This window comes from Gymnodraco acuticeps, unplaced genomic scaffold (genome assembly GCF_902827175.1).
Source record: "Gymnodraco acuticeps unplaced genomic scaffold, fGymAcu1.1, whole genome shotgun sequence".
NCBI lineage: Eukaryota > Metazoa > Chordata > Actinopteri > Perciformes > Bathydraconidae > Gymnodraco > Gymnodraco acuticeps.
Window position 1 is genome coordinate 37,112 of NW_022991074.1, and position 27,946 is coordinate 65,057.

A 27,946-nucleotide genomic window follows, 5' to 3' on the forward strand; every position below is an offset into this window, starting at 1 on the left:
AGCTGGAAATAAGGTCTGTGGAAAACGAACCTGTTAGATAAATGCACGTTTTGTTCAGCCGGATAATATCCACATGTCTACCCTACTTTTATTATTTTCGAATCATAAATCTAATCGATAGATTTATGATCGATAGATTTATGATTAGCATAAGTTCGTTCATGATGGCTCACTTCAGTGAGAGTGATGACATCGTTGCGAAATTATTAACCTAGTCATTTTCAAGATTGAGTTACAATGATAAACTGGAGTGGCAAAGGATCCAAAAGGACAGGAGGATGGACTTTGTGTCACACACAGTGATTTGATCATCAAAGGTAGGCCTAAGTCATTTTCAATGTGGGCCGCCGTGCCGACTTAATTAATTTGTATGTGTTACTTGGCTGTGGGTGCCCTGTCATGATAGGTGTTTATATAAATGGTGTTGTTTTGTGTGGTAGAGGGTCGCTGTCATTGATGCGTTTTGCACCCCGGGCCGCTGTTTTGATATTCCGCTGAAGTATACGCTGTGACGTAATATCTCTTCTTTTTTTTTCGAGGTCAGAGGGCCTAGGTATAAAAGTCACGGCTCGCCACTGCTTCAAGCTAGCCATGCTAGGCAAAGCTAACATAGCATAACAACACAGCCGTTAGCTCTTAGCACTCAGAGCTCACAGCTCTTCATATCTGTTCAGAAACTAGACAAAAGTGAAACAAGTACAAAGTAAACCACAGACTGCCTGTGTCATGGCGAATACAGTCGCTGGTTTATTTATGTCTGTATAGGCCGTTGTTGTGAGTGTGGACGGTCGGAGCATATATAACGTTAGTTTAGCCAAGCTCCATTTAGAAAACACGCATTTTAAAAAGGTGTTTCTCTGCCGTCTGTCTGCAGACTCAAAGCATTAATTCATGGTTTTTACTAACCGGTATCAGTATGTTGTTACTTCGGCATCATTTAGAAACGTGTATTACAATTTAAATTACGGTCAAATATGTTCATCTTGTTGTAGTTGTAGCCCCTTGCCAGCGATTCTCTCTCTAGTTTAGCATACTCAGCCTGGTTGTTCCTGGCCCTAGAACCACGATTTTATGGGGCCAGAAAAACTGTGAATTAGGACCCGCTAGCCGGTACTAGGCCAAGTGGAAACGCAACCAAAAACGGGCCCCGCACGGCTCGGCACGCTTAAAGCGAGCTCCGCGCTGCAGTGGAAACGAGCCATTACATCACCAGAAGTCCTAATTTAAGGGGTAATTTCTCCCCAAAAAAATGTTTTTACTCACTATATCAACAGCCCAACCAAAAATATTTTCCACCAGCCGCCACTGCTGCTGTTACGGTTCTTCTACAAAACGTTCACATATAAGAGGTTTATCTCTCATTCAGAACAATGGAAACCTGTGATCTCTACAGAGCTCGTTAGCTCAAATATAAACACCTGTGTCATGGAACACGATGCTGACGTGCTCAGAGCAGCAGCCTCCAGGTAGCAGTGTGCTAACAGTCCAGCTGTGAAGACATCTACGGGACAGTTTGGAGAGTTCTTCAAATGCCGTTGCCATGGCAACACAATGCTCGCCTTGAAACACGGCTTTCTCATAACTTCAGTGAAAATACTCCAAACAGCCCAGAACTTCACAGGTCTGGTAACGATGCAGCCATCAACGCATCTAAGCGTATTATGGTGTTTCATCAAATGCCGTTGCATTTGACAGATCATTCGCCATCAACTTAGTTCAGAAGTTTGCCGTTCAAATATTCTGCTGCTTTTCCAAGCCTTTTCACTTTCTTCTCTCATCACACATTCAAGCCCCCAGTGTTCATGTATCATTTCAATCTCAATTCTTCACTTTCTTCTTACACATTACATTTCAGCAGTTTAGCTTCAGCTTTTCAGCATAAAGCATTCCCACTAGCAATTTCTTCAGGAATTGCATTCTCTAGTTAACACTGTTCTTCCACCAGAAGCGCCATCAATGCCTCACTAACACCCCTTCATCCTATTTGATGTCTACTACAGAGAGACACAATGGCAATGGATACAAAAAAACGACTACAAGACCACACTTAATGTTTGTTAGATTTATAACACACTTTTGGCTAGGTGAAACACAGTCTTACACTTCAGGATGTTTCCTCTCCCTCCTAATCTCTCTGTCTGTGTGTGTTCCTGCAGGACGAAACACACACACACACACACACACACACACACACACACACACCCGTTTGTTATGGTTTCCTCACTATGTGTGTGTGTATGTAGTTTAATAAGGGTGTGTACGCAGAGGTGTGTAACATCATCAAAGATGAAGCTGAACATGCAGAAACTTGTCATTCTTAAGGTTTGTGAACTTTAAAGCCTTTATTTTACAATATGTCTCAACAACAACATGGCTACGTTTAAAAATTAAGATGATGATGACCTAAGACCAAGATGACATCGGTCATTAACCAAGATGGCTATGTTTTCAAAAAGATCAAGAGGGTGACGAGCAAAAAACAAGACGTCCAATACCAAAAACCAAGATTGCTACAACACATTCTCACTCCCAGCTCGGCCTATGTTGACGTTATGTCAGGGTCCCTGTCGTCACTTTCCAACGCAAGGGGGGCCCTTTAGCGTCGAGTTTCAACTATCAGGGAGTCCCATTGACTTGCATACAGCTCCCTGAACGCTGGTAATAGAGGAGTTGGGATCGCGGCGAAATGCTCTCCGCAGATCCATTCTCACAGCGTTATAAACCTTTTTCTAACTCAATATCAAGCCACACTTATTGTGTTTACTTCTTTATTTTAATTGAATAATGTAGGACTTTTGTTGCCGTCAGTTAGGGGGAGAGTAGGGGCTCAGAAAACTGAAATCTGTATTGTTTCATCGTTTTTTCCTTCTAATTTCGTATTCTTTTCTAAACCACACAGTTATTTACTCAACAATAACACATATTTATCCTTGTGTTTATTTATTTGTTTGATTAATAAACACAAGTTGGAATCCGTCAGGACCGAGGGTCGGAGCAGCTCTTTTGCTTTAGAGAATATTACACCCGGAAGTAAGTATTCTCTCTGCTTCGCTTGACAAACCCCGTGAGAGTCCTCAAGCTCTGTGATTGGAGAGTGTGCTCAGAGGGTTACGCCGAGCGTCGAACAGCACTTGAAATGGGATGGAACCACGGCAGACTGTCCAAAACTGGATTTGAACCGCGTCCCCCCTCCACCCGGTCCCCAGAACTACACATGCTGGCTATTGTGTTTCGCAACATGTTCTCTATCTATGGCACGTAAAAGCTCTGTAAAGGTACGTGTTGTGATATCTGTGTTTGCTTCCCCTGTCGCGAGTTCGGATCACTCAGTGATGATACTATATACCTAAATAATCTGTGGAACCTCAGCTTTAATCGGATATCTTGTATGTGCAGCTACGATAAGTAATAAGGGTTTCTTTTATCTTGAGTTCTGTGCCAAAGTGCGTTAGCATTTTTCGCTCATCGGTCATTTAGATGCTTCTTATGAGACTTGTGTTTTGTTTTGGTAAACATGGTTTGTATCGTCAGTTAGCTGAGATTATTCCCGTTAATCTGGTATAACACATTAATAGGTTCTTAAATATTAAGATCCCCTGAGACAGTGCCGCAGAGGGGGACCTTGGGGCTAAGACGTTTTCGCTTATTTCCCATAATAAGAAGTTGCCAGTATTAAACTGTGTACATCCCTGGAGGTTTAGGGGATAGGAAACACTCAAATTTAAAACATATAATTAGTAAATGGGTGAAAATTGCTTGTGTCCATAATGGGCAGCATTAATATATACCCACATGCCAGCTAAGGTCAGAAGAGCTTTATTTAACAGCTGGTCTTATGTCTGTGACCCCTGTTGTTAATTGATAACATTACATTACATTACATTAATTGATAAGCCTGAAACATGCACTTGTCAAGGTTCAGAGGCACATTTTGCAAATATGGCAGTAGCCATCGATCATCTTAAGATAAGATATACTTTATTGATCCCAAGTTGGAAACATTTGCGTTACATCAGCATGTGTAACAGTTGTAAATATGCAGTGGTGTTTATTTATAAATCATTTAGTATAATCACACAAATTCTGTGTTTTATATTTAATAATTCTGTGTTCTTTATTTATTGAATGTTCAATACCTGACAAGGCCGGAGATGAAAAACTTGGGTCGCAGGTTCCTCAACAGTGCATTACAAGACATCTGATCAATATGTGTGTACCTCCACCATTAAACTGTCGTATTCTGCACATTTCTTATACTATCTACATACATCTTATAAGAGTATAATGCATATGTATAATATCAGTTAAAATAAGTGCTTCAACATACAGTATTTAGCATTACAGGAAAGTTGATTGTCAAGTCCCAAAACAAATTCTGCAATATATTAAACGTTAAGTACTTTGTCAGGCTAAATATTTATCTGTAGATAGATACCCCCAAAGCTTTTTTCTTATTTAAAAGAAAACCTTAAAAGTATTCTTTAATGTTTAAATAAAGCCTTATTAGTTGGTCTGTTTTGCACCTCCTCCTGTTAATATCTTTGTACATCCGGCACTAAACTGTTTTATTGTAGAGATCACTACAGTATCTTATTGATATTTTCTATTCTATATTTCTATCATTGACCTTCTACTTTCCCCCTATGAAAGTATGTACTCTTAATGTTTTCATGAAATATAACATATCAACAAAAAAATTCAATAACGTGCTTTAACCACTAGGCCAGGGGTGCCCAATACGTCGATCGTGATGTTTTTATCATCCATCCTTACTATGGCATTTGCCACTTGATTGACATGCAGGTAAGCCAGTCTGAGTTGTATTGTGCCATATGGGTTCATGCAGTTATGAGGGCCCCCCCCGCCGCTCGCGACAGAGATGGTGCAGGGGCCTGTAGGTAGATCATTTCGGCTTGGTCATTTTAAAAGTAGCTCGATGAAACAATACAGATTTCAGTTTTCTGAGCCCCTACTCTCCCCATAACTGACGGCAACAAAAGTCCTACATTATTCAATTAAAATAAAGAGGTAAAAACAATAAGTGTGGCTTGATATTGAGTCAGAAAAAGGTTGATAAACGCTGTGAGAATGGATCTGCGGAGAGCATTTCGCCGCGATCCCAACTCGTCTATTACCAACGTTCAGGGAGCTCTATGCAAGTCAATGGGACGCCCTGTTAGTTGAAACTCGACGCTAAAGGGCCCCCCTTGCGTTGGAAAGTGACGACAGGGACCCTGACATAACGTCAACATAGGCCGAGCTGGGAGTGAGAATGTGTTGTACAAAAACAAGCTTGCTAAGGTCAAAAACCCACAACGGCCAAGACCAAAACCAAGATGGCCGACACCAAAAACCAAGATTGCTACGGTCAAAACGAAGATGGCGAAGACTTGCTTTTCCATTATTAGGCCATGATCTGTATGAATGCTGCATAATATCACCAGTAATCATGAAAGAATATCATATTGTGTTGTGTTCATTCAGTCTGATTGCTCACTCAGTTTACTCACCTGCAGGGAAAGAGAGTGCTCTTCATGACCCAAACATCATAATCACTCATAATTGTAAAGTATTTTATTACTTAAAATGAAATTGAACAATTATCTTTGAAACTCAACAATGGTTTTGACTCTTGATAAATGAGATGTTTTGTGATTATGTTTAAGTTCTTTTAGATCAGTGTTTAAAAGCTGCAGCCACACAGGACAATAGAGGAAGCACGGAAAGAAGAAGGACACACAGACGTTAATAATTTAATATTTATTGTCAAAATTAACTATCTGAATTTACAGAGGCACGTTCTGAAGATAAAGTGAATCAGCTGCTTTTCGTTTGAGGACGGAAGAAAATACCCCTCCTTGAAAAAATAATGACGGGTCAACATGAGACACATTTTATTTCTGTTGAAGTGAAACTGGTGACACAGTTCACTGCGACACAAATCAGGGGACATATTTCACTGCGACACAAACTCAAACAAGAGGAAACTCTTCCTCACAGATCTATAAAAGTGATTGAATTATTAGAATATCTGAAAACCTAACGCGCATTGACGACAGTGTCTTTGCGTTTAGAGACGTAACATACAGGAACTCGTTCCAGTGTTAATGATGACTTTCATTGTAGATTAATCACATCCAGACACAACAATATCCAGTTTATCATCAGGAGGAAACATCCAGGAGCTGGAATCAGTGCATTTTGAATTTAAAAACACTCAAATGTTATTTTATTGCTGTTATTCGTCATAATTGAGCTCTAATTATATTTTAAACATAAGTTGGGAATCAGACTGCAGAAGAAGAGATACAGGGAGCGCTCCATTTTCCTGGGTCTGATGCTAGGTTATGATAGGTCAGCTGATCTGATGCAGGGCTGTGATTAGTCGACTGGGAAGGCTGTGGCTCAGTGGGATAGGGCGCTGAACTTAGTGCGCTGCACTTTGAATCAGGGGAGCACAGGTTCAAACCCCACTGCAGTCAGCATGTCGTTGTGTCCCTGAGACTCTTCACCCCAAAGTGCTCCTGTGGGGATTGTCCACAGTATTCAGTATGTAAGTCGCTTTGGATAAAAGCGTCTAACAAGTGACATGTAATGTAATGTCTAATCCAGGGTTGTGATTGGTCAGATGCTGGGCTGTGATTGGTCAGCTGGTCAGATGCTGGGCTGTGATTGGTCAGTTCATGTAGGGGTACTTCCACTCTGTGAGGGGGACGTGAGTCTGCTTCACCACCTGAGGAGACGTCCAGCGCAGGACGTAGTGCGGCCCCCCCGGCTTATCATTCGTACCTGAGAGGGATCATTAGGGTTATATATCTATATATATACACACACACATCTATATATTTATACATCTATATCTTAAAATCAAACTGTCCATTTTACATTGATATTGTTTAGCGCCTTTGAGCACTAGGAAAAGCGCCATAAAAATTCAATGTGTAATTATTGTTATTATATTCAATGGAATATTAAATACACTGTACATTTGTATTTCAACATGTATATTTTCAACTTTTTTTGATGCTCTTCTATTTCTATTTGAGATTTCTTGTCTTTTAATTTCTCTATTGTCCAATGCCATGTCTTTTTATGCTGCTGCAATGCAAACATTTCCCAAATTCGGGTCAATAAAGTCATTCTTATATTATATATATATATATATTTATATAATATATATATATATATATATATATATATATAATATAATATAATATAATATAATATATATATATATATATTATATATATATATATATATAATATAAACTACAACGTTTAATTGTAGTTCATTATATATATATATATATATATATATATATATATATATAATGAACTACAATTAAACGTTATTACCTGAGGCCCGGGCTCCTCCGAACGGTTGCTGAGCGACAACAGATCCGGTCGACTTATCGTTCACGTAGTAGTTTCCTGCAGCGTTCCTCAACACTGCAGAGGCCTCCTCGATCACCTGCCTGGACACACACATTTATGATTATGCTGATGTCTAAATATGATTTTCAGTCTTGTCGTTTTTACGATCGAGTTTAGATTAAACCACGGCCACTTCCGTATCAACTGCAGTCTAACAGGCCATATTGTTTTTCCCAAGCTAGAGTAGAAGTTACCTCAGCGTTGTTAACATTGTTCTCTTTATTTATACATCATGATGCAGAGCTACGATAATGTGGAAGAGGGCGTGGTTACATCTAAACTGGTTTGGAAAACTACGGACCATGGATGTGTAATAAGATCTGGATACAGCGTTGGAGGCGGGGCTTGTTCTTTCCTATGAGAGCTGCTCATTGGCTCATGAGGATGAAAATGGCTTGAGATTTTCGAGAGCAAAACGTCACAGATTACCCATCATGCCTTGCTGTCAGAGCAGAAGTACCCGTATAGAGTGGCGAAGTCACGCCCATCTACTTCCGGTCCATGGGATCTTATTTCGGAAAAATTATGTATTTAAGTCAATGGAGAGAGAACTTATCTTTCGATCCAGTTTGAATTGTGCCATGAGTTACACACATGATGTTTGTCAATCTTAACAAATAATTTCCATGTAAAAAAAGTCACAGTTTGTCTTAAAACTGTTGAAATATAAGACTATGAAAAATACGCAACTAGAAAGACTACAAATCCCAGAGTCGCGTAAGTGATGTCACAATTGTTTTCCTCCACTAAGAGATAGCTAAGATCAGCGCCATATAGATAGAATCTATCTATATGGCGCTGGCTAAGATAACTTTAACAAGATGCCTGTGTGCTTAGTACCAGGCTGTTATCATACCAGCAATGGGTCTTGCTCGTTCTTTCGCTTCCCGTCTGATGAAAGGACCAGGAGTGGCTGGATCAAGTTAGCTACCTAGCTAGCAGCTAGCACGTTAGTTAGCATTACAGCCTTGTCATTTTTATTAGCTTTAACATGAAGTAACATCAAGTAACCCAACATGTTAAACAGTAAGAGTAGTAGTGTTGCACGGTGTACCGATACTTGAAAGGTACCGCGATACCCTGCCGTTAAAAACGTTACGATTCCTCCGTTTCATTAGTATCGATACTTTAAGAATGACGGGGAAAAGTACTCCGGTGAGGAAGCGCCGTGTTAATAAGAGCCGTGTGTGTTCAGCGCTCTGCTTCCACTCCCTGCTCTGCAGCCGTGCCTTCAGTCCCTCCCCTCTCAAGCACGCTCTAAGTCCCTCCCCTCTCAAGCACGCTCTAAGTCCCTCCCCTCTCAAGCACGCTCTAAGTCCTTCCCCTCTCAAGCACGCTCTAAGTCCCTCCCCTCTCAAGCACGCACTAAGGTCCTCCCCTCTCAAGCACGCTCTAAGTCCTTCCCCTCTCAAGCACGCTCTAAGGTCCTCCCCTCTCAAGCACGCTCTAAGTCCCTCCACTCTCAAGCACGCTCTAAGTCCCTCCCCTCTCAAGCACGCTCTAAGTCCCTCCCCTCTTAAGCACGCTCTAACTGCCTCCCCTCTCAAGCACGCTCTAAGGGCCTCCCCTCTCAAGCACGCTCTAAGTCCCTCCCCTCTCAAGCACGCTCTAAGTCCTTCCCCTCTCAAGCACGCTCTAAGTCCCTCCCCTCTCAAGCACGCTCTAAGTCCCTCCCCTCTCAAGCACGCACTAAGGTCCTCCCCTCTCAAGCACGCTCTAAGTCCTTCCCCTCTCAAGCACGCTCTAAGTCCCTCCCCTCTCAAGCACGCTCTAAGTCCCTCCCCTCTCAAGCACGCACTAAGGGCCTCCCCTCTCAAGCACGCTCTAAGTCCCTCCCCTCTCAAGCACGCTCTAAGTCCTTCCCCTCTCAAGCACGCTCTAAGTCCCTCCCCTCTCAAGCACGCTCTAAGTCCCTCCCCTCTCAAGCACGCACTAAGGTCCTCCCCTCTCAAGCACGCTCTAAGTCCTTCCCCTCTCAAGCACGCTCTAAGGTCCTCCCCTCTCAAGCACGCTCTAAGTCCCTCCACTCTCAAGCACGCTCTAAGTCCCTCCCCTCTTAAGCACGCTCTAAGTGCCTCCCCTCTCAAGCACGCTCTAAGGGCCTCCCCTCTCAAGCACGCTCTAAGTCCCTCCCCTCTCAAGCACGCACTAAGTCCCTCCCCTCTCAAGCACGCTCTAAGTCCCTCCACTCTCGTCTCTCAAGCATGCTCCAAGTCCCTCCCCTCTCTCGTGCACGCTCCAAGTCCCTCCCCTCTCAAGCTCGCTCTAAGTCCCTCCCCTCTCAAGCACGCTCTAAGTCCCTCCACTCTCAAGTACGCTCTTAGTCCCTCCCCTCTCAAGCACGCTCTAAGTCCCTCCCCTCTCAAGCACGCTCTAAGTGCCTCCCCTCTCGTGCACGCTCTAAGTGCCTCCCCTCTCTCGTGCACGCGGCCACGCGCTAGCTGCCAGAGCATGTGAGAAAACGAGAAGCATGGCTGCAAGTGGGAGTGCAACACACTAAAGAGTAGTAGTCATATTTCGTGAACCCTTTGAAGAGTACTGTCACACCGGTGTGATCATTCTATAATACACCATTTAAGCCCGGGGGAGAAATGCTAACGCTACATTAGCATCTGCGATCTTTTCTACTTCACGCTATCTGCACAAATGGTTGACATTCAACATTAAAAAGACCAGGCAGTTCAGAGAGAATCAAAGGAAGGCAGCTTTGCATGACGTTCTTCTGGACGTGTTTCCTTGTGGTGATAGTGAGGGTAGGCAATCCTTTTGTTGACAAGACAGTAGTGACGGCCATCTTGGTGACGTGTGTTGTTGTGCGAGACCGGAGATGTAGTTCATTCAGCGTTTCACACAAACAAATGTGTTACTTCACAGTTTTTTTTTTTTACTTGCAAAATTATCTTTTAAATTGTCATTACATTACATTACATTACATTTAGCTGACGCTTTTGTCCAAAGCGACTTACAATAAGTACATTCGACCAGGAAGACACAACCTTGAAGAAAACAGAATCATATAAGTATATCAGGTTTCATAGAGCCAAACATTTCAAGTGCTACTCAACTAGCTTTAGGTAATCCAGTCCTTTATTGGTATAAAAGTGCTTCGTTAATCGTTCTAACGCTCGAAGTGGAGTCGAAAGAGATGAGTTTTCAGTTTGCGCCGGAAGATGTGCAAGCTATCTGCCGTCCTGATGTCAATGGGGAGCTCATTCCACCATCTTGGAGCCAGGATAGCAAACCCACGTGTTTTCGCCGATGGGAACTTGGGTCCCCCTCGCAGCGAGGGCGCAACGAGTCGTTTGGCTGATGCAGAGCGTAGTGCACGCGCTGGGGTGTACGGTTTAACCATGTCCTGGATGTAGGAAGGGCCAGATCCATTCGCAGCACGGTAAGCAAGTACCAGTGTCTTGAAGTGGATTCTAGCAGTTACCGGAAGCCAGGGAAGGGAGCGGAGGAGCGGAGTGGTGTGGGAGAATTTAGGAAGGTTGAAAACCAGACGAGCCGCTGCATTCTGGATGAGCTGCAGAGGTCGGATGGCACATGCAGGTAGACCAGCCAGGAGGGAGTTGCAGTAGTCTAGGCGTGAGATGACGAGAGCCTGGACCAGAACCTGAGTGGCTTTCTGTGTCAGCTGGGGACGTATCTTCCTGATGTTGTAAAGCGTGTATCTGCAGCAGCGGGTTGTAGCAGGGATGTTTGCAGTGAAGGACAGGTTGTTATCTAGGGTCACACCCAGATTCCTTGCAGTCTGAGTCGGGGATATGTCAAATATCATATGTGTAATTCGGGACACAATTCAAACGGGATCAAAAGATAATCTTTCTCTCTCCATTGACTTCAATACATGGAGCTCCACTGGAAGGGGAGGGACTTCACCACTCTATACCCGTGTAGCTCAGAGCACAGTTGAGTTTCCCCTTAAGCCCCGCCTCCTGTCATTAAGCCTCGCCTCCTGCCATTAAGCCCCACCCCCTGATCTCCCGCTCTCAGCTCAGTAGAAGGAATGGAGAGAGAAAATAAATCTAGATTCGGCTTTTAGTGCATTTTACAAGTTTAAGGACTTAATGATTATAATAAGGGCTATAAAATAGTTCATACTGGGTAGTTTATTTAGTTTTAAAAAATCCTCCACTGATTTACAGACGTCTCTTTCAACAGGTTAGTCAATGGGAAAAAGTATTTCTGGGCCGGGTGACGTCACGGACTGATACGGAAGTTGCAGTTTGGCCACTAGGAATATTTTCCTCAGAGTCCGGAGAACTTCCTGGGGGCTTGGAGAGAACACATGATGATAAGCACAGTAAAACCCCCTCAGGTCACTACTGGTACTGCATCCAGTCACAGAACATCGGATTAAAACCACCAGACCAGTGTTATCCCACAGGCCATAAGACTGTTAAACACCTGAGCTCTGTTAAGTGCCTCCATAAACATTCATCTGTTTTTAACCGCAATAAACCGTATTTAATTTGTATACAGAAGTTGTAGTAAAAACTTGGAGTTTCAGGCTCTGCACTTTCCCTCCTCACCTCATACCTGAAAGACCGTACCTACAGGGTGACTTGGAGAGGGTCTGAGTCCGACCCTTGTCAATTAACTGCAGGGGTCCCTCAGGGCTCTGTTCTTGGTCCCCTCCTCTTCTCCCTGTACACAAACTCGCTCGGATCAGTCATTAGCCTGCATGGTTTTTCTTACCACTGCTACGCTGACGACACCCAATTAATTCTGTCCTTTCCCCGCTCAGAGACCCAGGTCGTTGCACGCATCTCTGCTTGTCTAGCTGACATCTCTCAGTGGATGTCTGCTCACCACCTCAAGCTCAACCTTGACAAGACTGAGCTGCTCTTCCTCCCGGGAAAAGATTGTCCCACTCTTGACCTAACAATCAACATCGGCACCTCAGTTGTTTCCCCGACTCAGACTGCAAGGAATCTGGGTGTGACCCTAGATAACAACCTGTCCTTCACTGCAAACATCGCTGCTACAACCCGCTGCTGCAGATACACGCTTTACAACATCAGGAAGATACGTCCCCAGCTGACTCAGAAAGCGACTCAGGTTCTGGTCCAGGCTCTCGTCATCTCACGCCTAGACTACTGCAACTCCCTCCTGGCTGGTCTACCTGCATGTGCCATCCGACCTCTGCAGCTCATCCAGAATGCAGCGGCTCGTCTGGTCTTCAACCTTCCTAAATACTCCCCACACCACTCCGCTCCTCCGCTCCCTTCACTGGCTTCCGGTAACTGCTAGAATCCACTTCAAGACAATGGTACTTGCTTACCATGCTGCGAATGGATCTGGCCCTTCCTACATCCAGGACATGGTTAAACCGTACACCCCAGCGCGTGCACTCCGCTCTGCATCAGCCAAACGACTCGTTGCGCCCTCGCTGCGAGGGGGACCCAAATTCCCATCGGCGAAAACACGTGGGTTTGCTGTCCTGGCTCCAAGATGGTGGAATGAGCTCCCCATTGACATCAGGACGGCAGATAGCTTACACATCTTCCGGCGCAAACTGAAAACTCATCTCTTTCGACTCCACTTCGAGCGTTAGAACTATTAACGAAGCACTTTTATACTAATAAAGGACTGGCTTACCTAAAGCCAGTTGAGTAGCACTTGAAATGTTTGGCTCTATGAAACCTGATGTACTTTATGATTCTGTTTTCTTCAAGGTTGTGTCTTCCTGGTCGAATGTACTTATTGTAAGTCGCTTTGGATAAAAGCGTCAGCTAAATGCAATGTAATGTAATGTAATGTAATGTAGTGTAGTACCGCCGTTTGGCCACTAGGAATATTTTCCTCAGAGTCCGGAGCACTTGTTAGAGACAGAAGCAGGTAAATATCTGGAGACGCTCACTTGTCCTGAGCGAACACGGCGCCCGTCAGAGCGAAGGGAGACGTGCTGTCGATCAGCTGAAGAACCTCTCTGTAATCCTTCTCGGGGTAAACGTACACCGAGAGAACCGGACCGAAGACCTCCTGAAACACAAAACACAAGAACATCCAGCAGCTGTTCTCCTGAAGCAGAGGGCCATATATATATATCCCTGAGGACTGCCTTCAAAATAAAAGCAGCCTTGAACTCATTTCAAAGTAAAAGTGGCCAAGGACTCACTTCAGAGTCAAATAAAAGAACAGATTTCAAAATAAAAGCCAAAAAAAGTTGACTTCAAAATAAAAAGCATCAAGAAGTAATTTCAAAATAAAAGCATCAAGAACTGACATTAAAAAAAGTGCCCCGTGAACTCATTTAAAGATAAAAGCGGCCGTGAACTGACTTCAAAATAAAAGCATCAAGAACTGACTTCAAAATAAAAGCCAAAAAGAACTGACTTCAAAATAAAAGCCAAAAAGAGCTGACTTCAAAATAAGACAAAAATAGTTGACTTCAAAATAAAAAGCATCAAGAACTGACATTAAAAAAAGTGCCCCGTGAACTCATTTCAAAATAAAAGCGGCCGTGAACTGACTTCAAAATAAAAGCCAAAAAGAACTGACTTCAAAATAAAAGCCAAAAAGAGCTGACTTCAAAATAAAAGCATCAAGAACTCACTTCAAAATAAAAGCAGCCGTGAACTCACTTCAAAATAAAAGCCAAAAAGAGCTGACTTCAAAATAAAAGCATCAAGAACTGACTTCAAATAAAAGCCAAAAAGAGCTGACTTCAAAATAAAAGCATCAAGGACTCACTTCAAAATAAAAAGCATGAAGAAGTCATTTCAAAATAAAAGCGACAAGAACTGACTGCAAAATAAAATTGTTTAAAAAGTGGCGTGCTAGTGTAAATATGGACAGGAAATATGGACAGGAAGTGGCCTGGAAGTGTGAATATGGACAGGAAGTGGCGTGCCAGTGTGATTATGGACAGAAAATGGCGTGCCAGTGTGATTATAGACAGGAAGTGACCTCGCTCATGATGGCGTCCTTCGGGTCGGAGGTCTGGATGATGGTCGGCTCCACGAAGTACCCCTTGCTGTCGTCATAGTTTCCCCCAGCGATGACCTTCAGATTGGGGGAGGACTTGGCGTGATCCAGCCACTTCTTTATCCGAGCAAACGACTACAGAAATACAGCAGATAATAAAAGATGAATAATAATAAACACAAAAGAGGACTTTATTTTGAAAAGCCGCTGAAGGAAGCTTCACCTTGTCGTCGATCACAGCTGAGAAGAAGGTGCTGAAGTCTTCAACCGGCTGAGGGCAGAAGCAGATAATCATTGTTAGTGTTTTCATTATTAAAATGTTGCATTACAATAGTTTATAGATTTAACTGCACCAGGCTAAAGGGTCGGATTTTTGCATGACATTAGTAGGACTTAAGCATGACTAAGGTCGCATTCACACCAGCCTTGTATAGTCCGGTTGAATCGAACTCTGGTTTAGCCGCTTGGTGCGGTTCGTTTGGGTCGGTGTGAACGCAGACCTCTGAAGTGAACTAAACAACCGGACTCTGGTCCGCTAAAAGAGGTGGTCTCGGAGCGCTTGCTAGTGAACTCTGGAGCGGTTCATTGCTGGTGTGAACGCAGTCCGCACCAAAACATAGGAAGCGTAGTATTTACGTGTCACAAGAACGCGGATATCTTCAAAATCTTTGGCGAAAGAGTCTTTCAAGACATCCGCGGTTGTTTAGTTAAAGAGTGAAGTGAATGAAGTGCTGAACAGTGTCGTGTAAAGTAAAAATTCTCCGTCAGCTACATAAAAGTAAGAACACCTGTCGTCGGTGAAACCTCCTCCTGACTGCAGAACGTCTCATTATGTTATTATGTTTTTTATCGCACGTTGTCTGATTATATAATCATATGCGCGGCAGGGTTTCCGTTAGCCGGTAATTACCGGTTTTTAGCTGGTAAAATGTAATAAAAACCGGTAAATTCAAAACCTGCCGGTCAAAATGTCCGATGCTCCGATCGATCGCCCCCCGGTCATTATCGGCCGATATTCACTCTTAATAGTTTGATCTGTGCTCTCTATAAAGGCCGATCAGGCGAGCTGGATCTGATCGATATGGACATAAACGGGAGTGAAGTGTAACCGGACGCGAGAGAGAGAGAGATCAGCTGCTGAAGCCCCGCCCACTGTTTAACGCACTGCATGAGAAACTGACGGGCTGTCACGGCCCGTCCACACAGCGGCGTGCGTTGAAGCTTCCAACGCTTCTGCCCATTCACTTTGAATGGGGTGACGTCACTTTTAGCCGAACTGCATTTTGGGAAGCGAAGTGGAGCGTTGCTAGCGTAGCTGGCGTCAAAAGTTCAGCAATGTTCAACTTTTGACGCCTCGACGGAGGCGTCAGCCAATGAAATCCCGTTTATGCAAATCTTCCAGTACAAGCACTAGCCAATCAAACCGCGTGTATGCTGGGAGAGACTACGCAGGTCATTTCCTCATATTCAAAAAAATGGAGGGAAAATTCATTATAGCGGTAGTGAATCACCCGGTGCTGTATGATCAGTTTCTGTTCATCTACCGGGATACAAACCGGAGGAGCGAGGCATGGAGGGAGGTGGCAGAGACAGTGGGTGAAACTGGTAGGTTTTCGCCTGTTTGGGGATTTTATATCCAGTTTACTTCGTTTTAACTTTGCTATTGCTTTGTATGTCGGGGGCGGGAGATTCAGGTGATTGGTTGTTGCTCGCAAAAAATCCCCAAGCTTTCAGACACGCCCAGCTCCAAGCGTCAACGCACGCTGCTGTGTGGACGCTCCGTCAGGAGAGAGAGGGAGGGAGAGGGGAAAAGAGAGGATCTGTTTCTCCCGTGTGATTATTCAAAGTTAATTTTTGAAGAATGTACTTCATCTACTACAAGTAGTTTCTTTGAATGTAATAATCATGTTGTTTGTGGAATAATTTATTGAAAAATGAATCTAAATTTTTCGATCTGTTACGATTATAAACTGAAGCGATATAAAAATGACTCATTAACTGAGTTTTAAACATCAGCATATCCGCTCAGAGTCCGGTGATTACCTGCTAACGGAAACTCTGCCACACAATTCTTATTATTATTCTTATTATTGAAACATGACCGGTAAGTTTCAAATTTGTCCGGTAAAATAAATTCTGTCCGGACATTTGACCGGTGAGAAAAAATCCTAGCGGAAACCCTGATGCGCGGGCCGCTAGTGTCTGTTGGTCTCCAGATTAACAGCAGCATGAGAATAACCTGCCGATGCTCCATGGCGGAGGCTCCGGTAGAAATTGCCGGGATTTGCGGTTTTACAACCTTAATGTCTGACTAATGGTTGAACAGCATTTCCGTGCACAAGACTTGTGTTTAAAGTTTATAGTCCGTTTGAATTTGCCCGTGTGAACGCAAACCGAACCTTCTGAAAAATTAAACAATGTAACAAACTGTCGTCTGGTGCACACCAGAGAAGAGGACTATTAGGTGTGAATGAGACCTTAAGCATGACTTAATCATGACTTTAACTTGTCTTTAGCTTGACCTTAGCTTGACCTTAGCTTGACTTTAGCATGACTTTAGCAGGACTTAAGCTTGACCTTAGCTTGACTTAATCATGATTTTAGCTTGACCTTAGCTTGACTTTAGCAGGACTTAAGCTTGACCTTAGCTTGACTTTAGCAGGACTTAAGCTTGACCTTAGCTTGACTTTAGCAGGACTTAAGCTTGACCTTAGCTTGACTTTAGCAGGACTTAAGCTTGACCTTAGCTTGACTTTAGCAGGACTTAAGCTTGACCTTAGCTTGACTTTAGCATGACTTAAGCTTGACCTTAGCTTGTCTTAATCATGACTTTAGCTTGTCTTTAGCTTGACCTTAGCTTGACTTTAGCAGGACTTAAGCAGGACTTTAGCTTGTCTTAATCATGACTTTAGCTTGTCTTAATCATGACCTTAGCTTGACTTTAGCAGGACTTAAGCAGGACTTTAGCTTGTCTTAATCATGACTTTAGCTTGTCTTAATCATGACCTTAGCTTGACTTTAGCAGGACTTAAGCATGACATTAATAGGACTTCAGCATCACTCTAGAATGACTTAAGCAGGACTTTAGCAAGACTCAAGGAGACTCACGTCTCCCACTTTGAGCTGCCGGATGATGTCCAGCAGCTGGTCTCTGATCTGAGGCCATATGCTGTCGGGGACGTACATCCTGGAGCAGGCCGAGCACTTCTGCCCTCCGTACTCGAACGCTGAGCGGATCGTCCCCTTCACCACGCTCTCAACATCCGCCGAGGCGTGCACGAAGTGGAAGTTCTTCCCGCCGCACTCTGAGGGTTCAACAGAAGACTCAGTACCGTTTCCACTATCAGTATTTCATTCAAACAAAGACAAAGAATGTTAGAGACAAAAAAAGTTCTGATCAGCAGACCCTTATTCTGAGTCAGTTTAATACATTATGTCAGGGGTGTCAAACTCAAAGACTTCTTTTAATGTGGCCCGCAAGAGCTCTGAAAGAATATAATAAGTTTATTATACGGTTTCATGCCGCTTTCCAGAAGCACGTTGCCCATAAACTACATGTCCCACAATGCATCTCATTGTGTGACACTGAAGAGACTTGCAACTATTTGCCCTAGACTTCTGCTTTCAGACGTAGTTATTACCCTATCTGATAATAATCCAATGCAGAGGCAATCATGTAATATAATACATTATTTTATATTTCCTAGGGGTGTAACGGTTCACAAACATTTCGGTTCGGTACGTACTTCGGTTTTTAGGTCACGGTTCGGTTCGGTACGTTTTCGGTACAGCAGAACAAATTATCACAAAACATAAAATATATATATATTTTTTTTAATTATTATTAAACTGTGAATATTCACTCAAATAAATACAAAATATAGTAAAATAAACATTAAGGTGCAGCATTTCGATGAACTGAAATAATCTGTATTTGAACTGAACTGTTCCTAAGCAGCCAGCTTGACATTAGGACTTGCTTTTCATTGTATTTTCATGTTGTTTAAAGAAAGATGAACTTGTCCACATTGCTGCTGAAAGGGCAGATCTGCTGGCTCTAACAATGTCTCCTGCTGTGGAGAACACCCTCTCTAGGGACAGAGGTAGCAGACACAGCCAGGTAGCGCTTTGCTACCATGGCAACATAAGGATACTTGGCGTTTGTAATAGCTTTGGCTCGGTCTGAACTCTCTGCGAGTGGTGGAGGCTTACATGCTAGCGGGAGTTGGGTTTGCACTTCAGTCTTTTTTCTTTTGGTACCGGTGATATTCACGTTCGGGTGATGCCTTTTCAAATGAGTGTGCAAGTTTGATGTATTGCCAGCCACGTAACCAATGTTAGTTGAACAATGCCGACAAACAGCTTTGGTTCGGTCCACCCGTCTTTGTCCGTCATCCTTGTACGTAACTGCGAAACCAAAATGTTCCCAAACCGGAGACTTCAATGATGCTGGAGGATTTTCAGCTCAACTTTATCTGCGTTCGCCATTTCGATAGTTCCTCAAATTACTGACTACATTTGAACGCATCCCTCTGACCAGCTCTCATAGTATGCCTCTCGTCCAATTAAATGACTTGCTCGCTCTATGACGCGTTGAACCCGATGTGAGCAAATTACTCTGAATGCTGCGACGCAGCACCTGAGATTACTTCCAAGAAGTTGTTCACTTTCTCAATTTTTTACGTTTAACGTTATATTCGTTCGGTACACTTCGGTACACACGAGTACCGAACCGAAGGGCCCGTACCGAATAATTTCGGTACAGGTACGTGTACCGTTACACCCCTAATATTTATATATGTATATTTATATAGTCTTAAAGTTACAACCGGCCCTTTGAGAGCAACCATAATGCTGATGACATTGAGTTTGACACCCCTGTATTATGTTATAGGAAAACAATATATTTACTATGCCTTCATTAACCCTCTGTGGCCCGTCTTGTTTTATATTAAGTTTGCATTGCACTTTAATTTCATAGTTTTTATCTGCTGTTCTTTCTCTGTAAACACTTGAATCTTAAGAAAAGTGCTACAGTTCAAGTAAACTATCCTCATCTCTCAGTCAGATATGTATCTTTAATATATCTGCTATTGTGTTCCTGTCTGAGAGTAAGACCCTCGTCATGCTGACCTCCTGCCAGGCGGGGGAAGTTCCTGTAGCTGTCCAGGTTCTGAGCGACCTGCTTCCAGAGGCGCTTGAACGTCCTAAAGAAACCACAACAAAGAGATTCAATCAAAACAAGTTATAAACAACACTGAGGTCTGGAGGACGTGAAACAGTTGTTTTCCACTAATTGATCAACAGAAGATGTCGATGAGAGGAGGTCGATTTAGTAAACTATGAATGTATTAATATACAATAAATAACAGATTTAAACATTAGACTGTGACTCTCTGTGGGTTTTAAACCCTAGTACGTCCTCATGTGTTTAATTGTCGGTGGAAAGGCTACTGCCTGAAGATGCTTCATGTAATGGCTATCGAGAAGGAACGTTTGTATTCGAGGGGCCGCCCTATAACACTTCTCTACGTTCTGTTTGTCATGACAGTTATCGTTCTACTTTCTTGTTTAGTTCTAGTCTTTTTTAATTGTTATTATACAATGCCATGTCTTTTCATGCTTATACAAACATTTCCCAAATTGGGATCAATAAAGTACTTCTTATTTATCTTAGGATATCGAGTGTGTGTCCCCCCTCCACAGAGGGGATATCAAAGAGTGTGTTTACGGGACGCTGCCGGTGAAGTTGACGGCGGCGAGGTGTTCTGAGGCGGTGACGGCGTCCCCGAACACGGGCCCGTCGGCGGGGAGGAACTGCACGATGTTGGGGGGGAGGCCGCTCTCCCTCAGCACCCGGTACACCAGGTAGCTCGCTGACATCGCCGTGTCACTGGGCTTCCACAGCACCACGTTACCCTGACACACACACACACACACACACACACACACACACACACACACACACACACCTTTATCATCATGTGCACAGCTGCTACAGTGGAGATATGGTATATGGGGATAAAGTTAAGTCCCAGGCTCCTGATACTGACCTCAAGAGTCACAAAAAAACAAAATCAGCCCACAGAGAGTAGAAATATGGCCACTTTCTGGTTCAAACTGATATTTTTGATATCAGAAATGGATCCAGAATCCTCAATAACCCTCCAAAACTGTCTTATTTAACTAGTGTCCCGATAGGCTATAACGCCATTAATGCAACTTGTGCTAATTGCCCAACATATGCAGGTTACACAGACCTGCGTGCATTATATAAAGTGCAGAGTGTCGTCTCACCATGACGGCCGGCGTTCCTGCCAGGTTTCCTCCGATGGCCGTGAAGTTGAATGGAGACACGGCTGCTACGAACCCCTGAGAGGAAGGAACAGACGGTCAATACTCCATTCAGTCAGATTTGGACATTTCAGAGGCTGTTAATACTGAGGAGCACAGAGGAGAGAAGTGGGAGGTCAGGAGAAACACAGCATGGTGTTGGTAGTTATTGTTTATGTTGTTGTGTACTTTCTGTCCTCGGTACAGCATGGCGTTGGTTAGTTATTTGTTAATGTTATTGCTGTTGCTGTTGTTTACCTCCAGGCCTCGGTACAGCATGGTGTTGGTGCTCCCATCAGCGTCCAGCGGCTGCTGATGCTGCAGATCCACAGCGTGTTTGGCGTTAAACCGGAAGAAGTCGATCAGCTCCGCAGCCGCATCGATCTCAGCCTGAACCACCGTCTTCCCCTGAAACACACACACATTACTGTCTTCCCCTGAAACACACACACACACATTACTGTCTTCCCCTGAAACACACACACACATGACTGTCTTCCCCTGAAACACACACACACACACATTACTGTCTTCCCCTGAAACACACACACACATGACTGTCTTCCCCTGAAACACACACACACATGACTGTCTTCCCCTGAAACACACACACACACACACACACATTACTGTCTTCCCCTGAAACACACACACACATGACTGTCTTCCCCTGAAACACACACACACATGACTGTCTTCCCCTGAAACACACACACACACACACACACACACACACCTGTCCCATCATGGTCTTAGCGAGGACCTCTGCTCTGTAAGGTCCACTCAGAGCGTCTGCAGCTCTGAACAGAACCTCCGCTCGGTCCTGGACGGGCTTCAGGTCCCACTCCCTCCGCGCCGCCACCGACGCCACGATGGCTCTATTGATCAGATCCTGAGGAACAAGAGGAGTGTCTCACATAAAGTGGGCTCAATAACTAGATTATTATTTTATATAAGTCTGTATTTTAAACACAGTATACATGACCCCGAAAAATGTAAAGTCCAGGTTTTCAATTGGATCTTACCTTATCAGCATAGCAGAACTTTGCCACTTTATGTGAGTGATTGAAGGGCTGCAAGTAAAGAAAGAAAGCAGGAAAATAAAGGAGCAACACAGAGCTGCAGGATATCGTATTTCAGTGTTGGACCCTGAAGGCAGCATCTCCCTGGTGCAATGGGATTTCTCCATGTGATTAAGCTAATGTTGGGCTATAAAGGAACTACAGCACAGTCACATGACTTCACCACCGCTAAGCTAAAGGAGGCTAATGTTGGGCTATAAAGGAACTGTAGTCCAATAAAGGACTGGATTACCTAAAGCCAGTTGAGTAGCACTTGAAATGTTTGGCTCTATGAAACCTGATATACTTATATGATTCTGTTTTCTTCAAGGTTGTGTCTTCCTGGTCGAATGTACTTATTGTAAGTCGCTTTGGACAAAAGCGTCAGCTAAATGCAATGTAATGTAATGTAATGTGACTACAGCACAGTCACATGACTTCACCACCGCTAAGCTAAAGGAGGCTAATGTTGGGCTATAAAGGAACTACAGCACAGTCACATGACTTCACCACCGCTAAGCTAAAGGAGGCTAATGTTGGGCTATAAAGGAACTACAGCACAGTCACATGACTTCACCACCGCTAAGCTAAAGGAGGCTAATGTTGGGCTATAAAGGAACTACAGCACGGTCACATGACTTCACGTCACCACCGCTAAGCTAAAGGTGGCTAATGTTGGGCTATAAAGGAACTACAGCACAGTCACATGACTTCACATCACCACCGCTAAGCTAAAGGTGGCTAATGTTGGGCTATAAAGGAACTACAGCACGGTCACATGACTTCACGTCACCACCGCTAAGCTAAAGGTGGCTAATGTTGGGCTATAAAGGAACTACAGCACGGTCACATGACTTCACGTCACCAATGCTAAGCTAAAGGAGGCTAATGTTGGGCTATAAAAGGAACTACAGCACGGTCACATGACTTCACGTCACCACCGCTAAGCTAAAGGCGGCTAATGTTGGGCTATAAAGGAACTACAGCACGGTCACATGACTTCACGTCACCAACGCTAAGCTAGAGGCGGCTAATGTTAGGCTATAAAGGAACTACAGCACGGTCACATGACTTCACCACCGCTAAGCTAAAGGAGGCTAATGTTGGGCTATAAAGGAACTACAGCACGGTCACATGACTTCACGGCACCAATGCTAAGCTAAAGGAGGCTAATGTTGGGCTATAAAGGAACTACAGCACGGTCACATGACTTCACGTCACCACCGCTAAGCTAAAGGAGGCTAATGTTGGGCTATAAAGGAACTACAGCACGGTCATGACTTCACGTCACCACCGCTAAGCTAAAGGTGGCTAATGTTGGGCTATAAAGGAACTACAGCGCGGTCACATGACTTCACGTCACCACCGCTAAGCTAAAGGTGGCTAATGTTGGGCTATAAAGGAACTACAGCACGGTCACATGACTTCACGTCACCAACGCTAAGCTAAAGGCGGCTAATGTTGGGCTATAAAGGAACTACAGCACGGTCACATGACTTCACGTCACCACCGCTAAGCTAAAGGCGGCTAATGTTAGGCTATAAAGGACCTACAGCACGGTCACATGACTTCACGTCACCACCGCTAAGCTAAAGGAGGCTAATGTTAGGCTATAAAGGAACTACAGCACGGTCATGACTTCACGTCACCACCGCTAAGCTAAAGGAGGCTAATGTTAGGCTATAAAGGAACTACAGCACGGTCCCATGACTTCAAGTCACCACCGCTAAGCTAAAGGAGGCTAATGTTGGGCTATAAAGGAACTACAGCACGGTCACATGACTTCAAGTCACCACCGCTAAGCTAAAGGAGGCTAATGTTGGGCTATAAAGGAACTACAGCACGGTCACATGACTTCACGTCACCACCGCTAAGCTAAAGGAGGCTAATGTTGAGCTATAAAGGAACTACAGCACGGTCATGACTTCACGTCACCACCGCTAAGCTAAAGGAGGCTAATGTTGGGCTATAAAGGAACTACAGCACGGTCACATGACATCACGTCAGCAGTGATGTGTAGAGCTTTACTCACAGAAAGCTGGTATCTGATGTCTTTGGTCCATACGTGTTCATCTCCCACGACACACGGGATCTCTTCCGTCTTCCCCTTCAGGTCGGCCAGCGTCTGAAACACATCACGAGATGAATATTCAAAGAGTCTTTATTTCAATATAAACACCAGTTAAACTGCCTGGACGCCAGAGAAACAGACAGACAGGTGTGTGTGTGTGTCTCTGTGTGTGTCTGTCTCCGTGTGTGTGTGTGTGTCTGTCTGTCTCCGTGTGTGTGTCTCCGTGTGTCTGTCTCCGTGTGTCTGTCTGTCTGTCTCCGTGTGTGTGTGTCTGTCTGTCTCTGTGTGTCTGTCTCCGTGTGTGTGTCTGTCTCTGTGTCTGTCTCCGTGTGTGTGTGTCTGTCTGTCTCCGTGTGTCTGTCTCCGTGTGTGTGTCTGTCTCTGTGTCTGTCTCCGTGTGTGTGTGTGTGTGTGTGTGTCTGTCTGTCTGTCTGTCTCTCTGTCTCTGTCTGTGTGTGTGTGTGTGTCTGTCTGTCTCCGTGTGTGTGTCTGTCTACGTGTGTGTGTCTGTCTGTCTGTCTGTGTGTGTGTGTGTGTGTGTGTGTGTGTACCCTCAGCAGCTGCTCTCTCTCTTCACTCCCCTCTATGAAGCTGAGGATGGGTTCGTTCTTCACCTCCACGCCTGCAAAGGGGAGCGTCTTCAACCTGCAGACAGACGGATATTAACGACCTCACAAACAGGAAACTGGTGTGTATACAGGCACATTTAAATGCACATGTATTTAACCTTTAAACATATCTGTATGACCATTCACCGGTTCAAAGGTTAACTCATGTCACTATATTACTACATGTTTATATGTATATTCTTCTTATCCCACGTGTCCTATCAGTGTTTCTGTGGCTGCTCTGAGTCTCCCGCGAGGATCAGTACAGGTCCATCTCATCTCTTCATCACAGTAACTTTAAACTATCTTTAATATAAATATTCTTCCACAGGACGGAGGGATGCACCATGCTTTATTATTAATGTAGTTCCCTGGGAGGCAAAAACAAACCTTCCTTATTGTTCTGAGATCTGTAAAAACTAACCCCCTCCAATTTCATTAACCCCCACTAGTTAACCCATTAAACCCCATTAGTTAACCCATTAAACCCCATTAGTTAACCCATTAAACCCCACTAGTTAACCCATTGCACCCCAATAGTTAACCCATTAAACCCCACTAGTTAACCCATTACACCCCACTAGTTAACCCATTAACCCCCACTAGTTAACCCATTGCACCCCAATAGTTAACCCATTAAACCCCACTAGTTAACCCATTACACCCCACTAGTTAACCCATTACACCCCACTAGTTAACCCATTACACCCCACTAGTTAACCCCAGTATTCAACCCCATTAAACCACAGTATTCAACCCATTAAACCCCAGTAGCAGCACTGACATGGTGAGAAATCCCCCCCCCCCCCCCCTGCTGTGACCTTCAGAAGGTTGACTCTGCAGAAGTTAATGATAAATAAGAGAGACAGTGTTTAATTTTCAACTGGATCGAGCTGGAACCAGCAGGGTCGCCGGTTCATGTCCCAGATTAAACTCTACAGGAGAGGGACGACCCTAAACAGCAGAACAGACCCACTGTTAACCTCACTAGTGAACTTTAAAAAGTAAAAACAACCCGAGTCTTTCGTCTAAAGCTAGTTTTTGTTGTATATTAAACACTAATAATAAATATTAAAGATGAAAAATTGTTGTAGTTGCATGACCCATTAGCTCGTGAACATTCAACCTTCCTCTAGTCGAACAAGGTAACTAGTTCATACTCTGAAACCAGGTCACATGTGGCTCCACTGTTGTGCAAAAGGTTCCCGTTATTATTATTATTACTGCCTCCTGAATCTGTCAGTAGCTCTCAGTAATATATAATGTACCTCTGTTATCGGACTTATTTTATAAACACTGCTGCTGCCTCTATCTACCTGAATGTGTACTTTGGAAACGTGGAATAATAATGATGTCCTATGCCCTTTATGTAATTGTATATTATTTTGTCTCTTTACTTTAGCTGTGTAAATGTCCCCTCGGTGTGAATAAAGGAATTCACTCCTCCACCAGTTAAGTAGTATAGATAGATGGATAGATAGAGAGATGCATAGATAGATACTTTAATTTGTTTTCCGTCACAGAACCAGAAGAAGTGTTTTCAGACTTTATACAATTCTTAAAATACTTTAAAAAGTGGAAAAGATAATTAACCATTACAAATGAAAGGAAAAAATATGATATCCAATATAAACAAAACAATATAAAATATTCTGGATCATTTAAATAAAAAGTCACCGTTTACAGTTAGTTCAAAATGCTTCTTTGCTCTGACTTCCTGTTTATTTCAGGATCCAATTCCTGGTTTTACGTATTGTTTTTGAATGTGTAAACGATTTGGCACCTTCTTATTTATCCGAGCTCTTAAAGCCACCAGAGCTCTGAGGTCTGAAACCCTCTTCCAGGTTTAGGGTCTTCTCAGTAGGGGTCACTAGGGCTGGAAGAGCCTACCTGTTCAGGTGAGAGCTGCACAGTCCCCTGAGCACTGTAAAACTAGATAGTTATCGTGCTTTACTTTATTTATGCTGTAACTTTATTGCTGCTTCTGTTGTATTTATTTTACTTTATCTATTTGCACCTGTGTATAATTATGTCTTCATTCTTTCATTGATTGTTTTATTTTAAATCTGGAAAGCACTGAGGTTGCTTTACACGTGCTATATAAATAAACTTGACTAGTTAACCCTTTAAACCCCAGTAGTAGTTAACTAGTGGACGAGGCTGTAGTCTGGTGCCAGGAGTTCATGTTATACATGCTGTTGTATACATACCTGAGACTAGCTGCTGTTAAAGAGTTAATACTTTATGAACCACCTCTGATCTTGAGAGTGTTTACGTCAGGTTAGCACTGTTAGCTTAGCATTAGCTAACTGACATCTTGAAGGAGTCTCGTGTGTGTGTGTGTGTGAGCGTGCGTGCGTGCGTGCGTGCCTACCCCCTCCATGACAGGCTCACAGCCGCCCTCGCGCGCAGCATGTCTCTCTGACAGGTGAGCAGAAAGGTGAAGAAGTAGGTCGGAACACACCTGGGAACTACAGCTGTCCGCGGATCGGTACCTGGTTGGATCTCAGGTCAAAGTCTGAGCTGCTTGTGACTCCTGACTGGACAACAGTTACTGTCCCCGGGGAGGGGAGGAGCCGTTTTTAAAAGTCGTATTCCCGGTTATAGTCAACTATTGTTCACTTTAATAATTATTAAATTAATAACAACTTTAAATATAACCTAATAGAAGGTAATAGGCTTCGTTTTTTGGTTAAAATATTAATTAAATGTCGCGGAAATTGTCATCCATCCCCCTTTCTTCTGAAATGGAACCTTCCACAGGCGGGTCTGTGACGGGCCAATCAGAGAGCAGTAAAATATCCTCAGCCAATCACAGAAAAACAAATGGAAGGTCTATTCTTGAGCAGCTTCTGTTAAGCACATTCATTCAGACAGCATGGTGACTTTATAACAGTGGTAATTAATGAATAATTAATCTAAATCAACGAGGATTTGAAAAAAATAACCCTCTTTATTATTATTAGTAATAATAATAATAAATATTATATAAATAAATATAAAAAGATGTACAAATAATTATTATTAAATCCTCGTTTTTTAAATGTATTTATGAATTGAGCATAAATGGATCTCCTGATGGCATCTGAACAATAAAGATTAACACTATATATTTCCTTATTTTTATTTTCGTTAAGAAGAGACACCTCAGGCAAAACATGTTTTCAATACACTGCTCACCAAAAGTACAACATAATTAGAATATTTAAACATAACATGTGAGAAAACGTATCATATCAAACATATCATATATATCATTCTGAAATCAATCAATCAATCAATCTATGTTTATTTATATGAAATGGACCAATCTGCACAATCACTACTTTAACTATATTTGACCAGATCTGAGTACTTCTACTTTTACTCAAGTAAGATCTGAGTACTTCTACTTTTACTCAAGTACAAGATCTAATTATTTATTTACTTTTACTCAAGTACAAGATCTGAATACTTCTACTTTTACTCAAGAACACGATCTGAGTACTTCTACTTTTACTCAAGTACAAG

At 43.3% G+C, this 27,946-nt stretch overlaps 1 protein-coding gene across 1 annotated transcript; it reads right to left on the reverse strand.

Moving 5' to 3' along the window:
- Positions 1-5,745: 5,745 nt before the first annotated feature.
- aldh4a1 (aldehyde dehydrogenase 4 family, member A1) lies at positions 5,746-26,985 on the reverse strand. The gene is made up of 15 exons (XM_034236785.1): positions 26,811-26,985; positions 24,380-24,473; positions 23,790-23,882; positions 21,722-21,769; positions 21,433-21,588; positions 20,955-21,104; positions 20,661-20,735; positions 20,095-20,282; positions 19,497-19,570; positions 17,472-17,668; positions 14,587-14,634; positions 14,346-14,498; positions 13,297-13,418; positions 7,356-7,474; positions 5,746-6,789 (listed from the first exon to the last, which is right to left on the reverse strand). The coding sequence occupies exons 1-15, from the start codon at positions 26,849-26,851 to the stop codon at positions 6,677-6,679; spliced, it is 1,671 nt and encodes a 556-aa protein (XP_034092676.1). The 5' UTR covers positions 26,852-26,985; the 3' UTR covers positions 5,746-6,676.
- Between the last annotated feature and the right edge of the window lie 961 nt (positions 26,986-27,946).

Coding starts and splice junctions, on each gene's coding strand:
- aldh4a1 (XM_034236785.1), bottom strand. CDS start 26,851: ATGCTGCGCGCGAGGGCGGCTGTGAGCCTGTCATGGAGGGG. Junction 20,736..20,954: donor TGCTGTACCGAGGCCTGGAG/GTAAACAACAGC, acceptor CCTTCCTCTCAG/GGGTTCGTAGCAGCCGTGTC. Junction 13,419..14,345: donor AGGACGCCATCATGAGCGAG/GTCACTTCCTGT, acceptor TTTGTGTTTCAG/GAGGTCTTCGGTCCGGTTCT.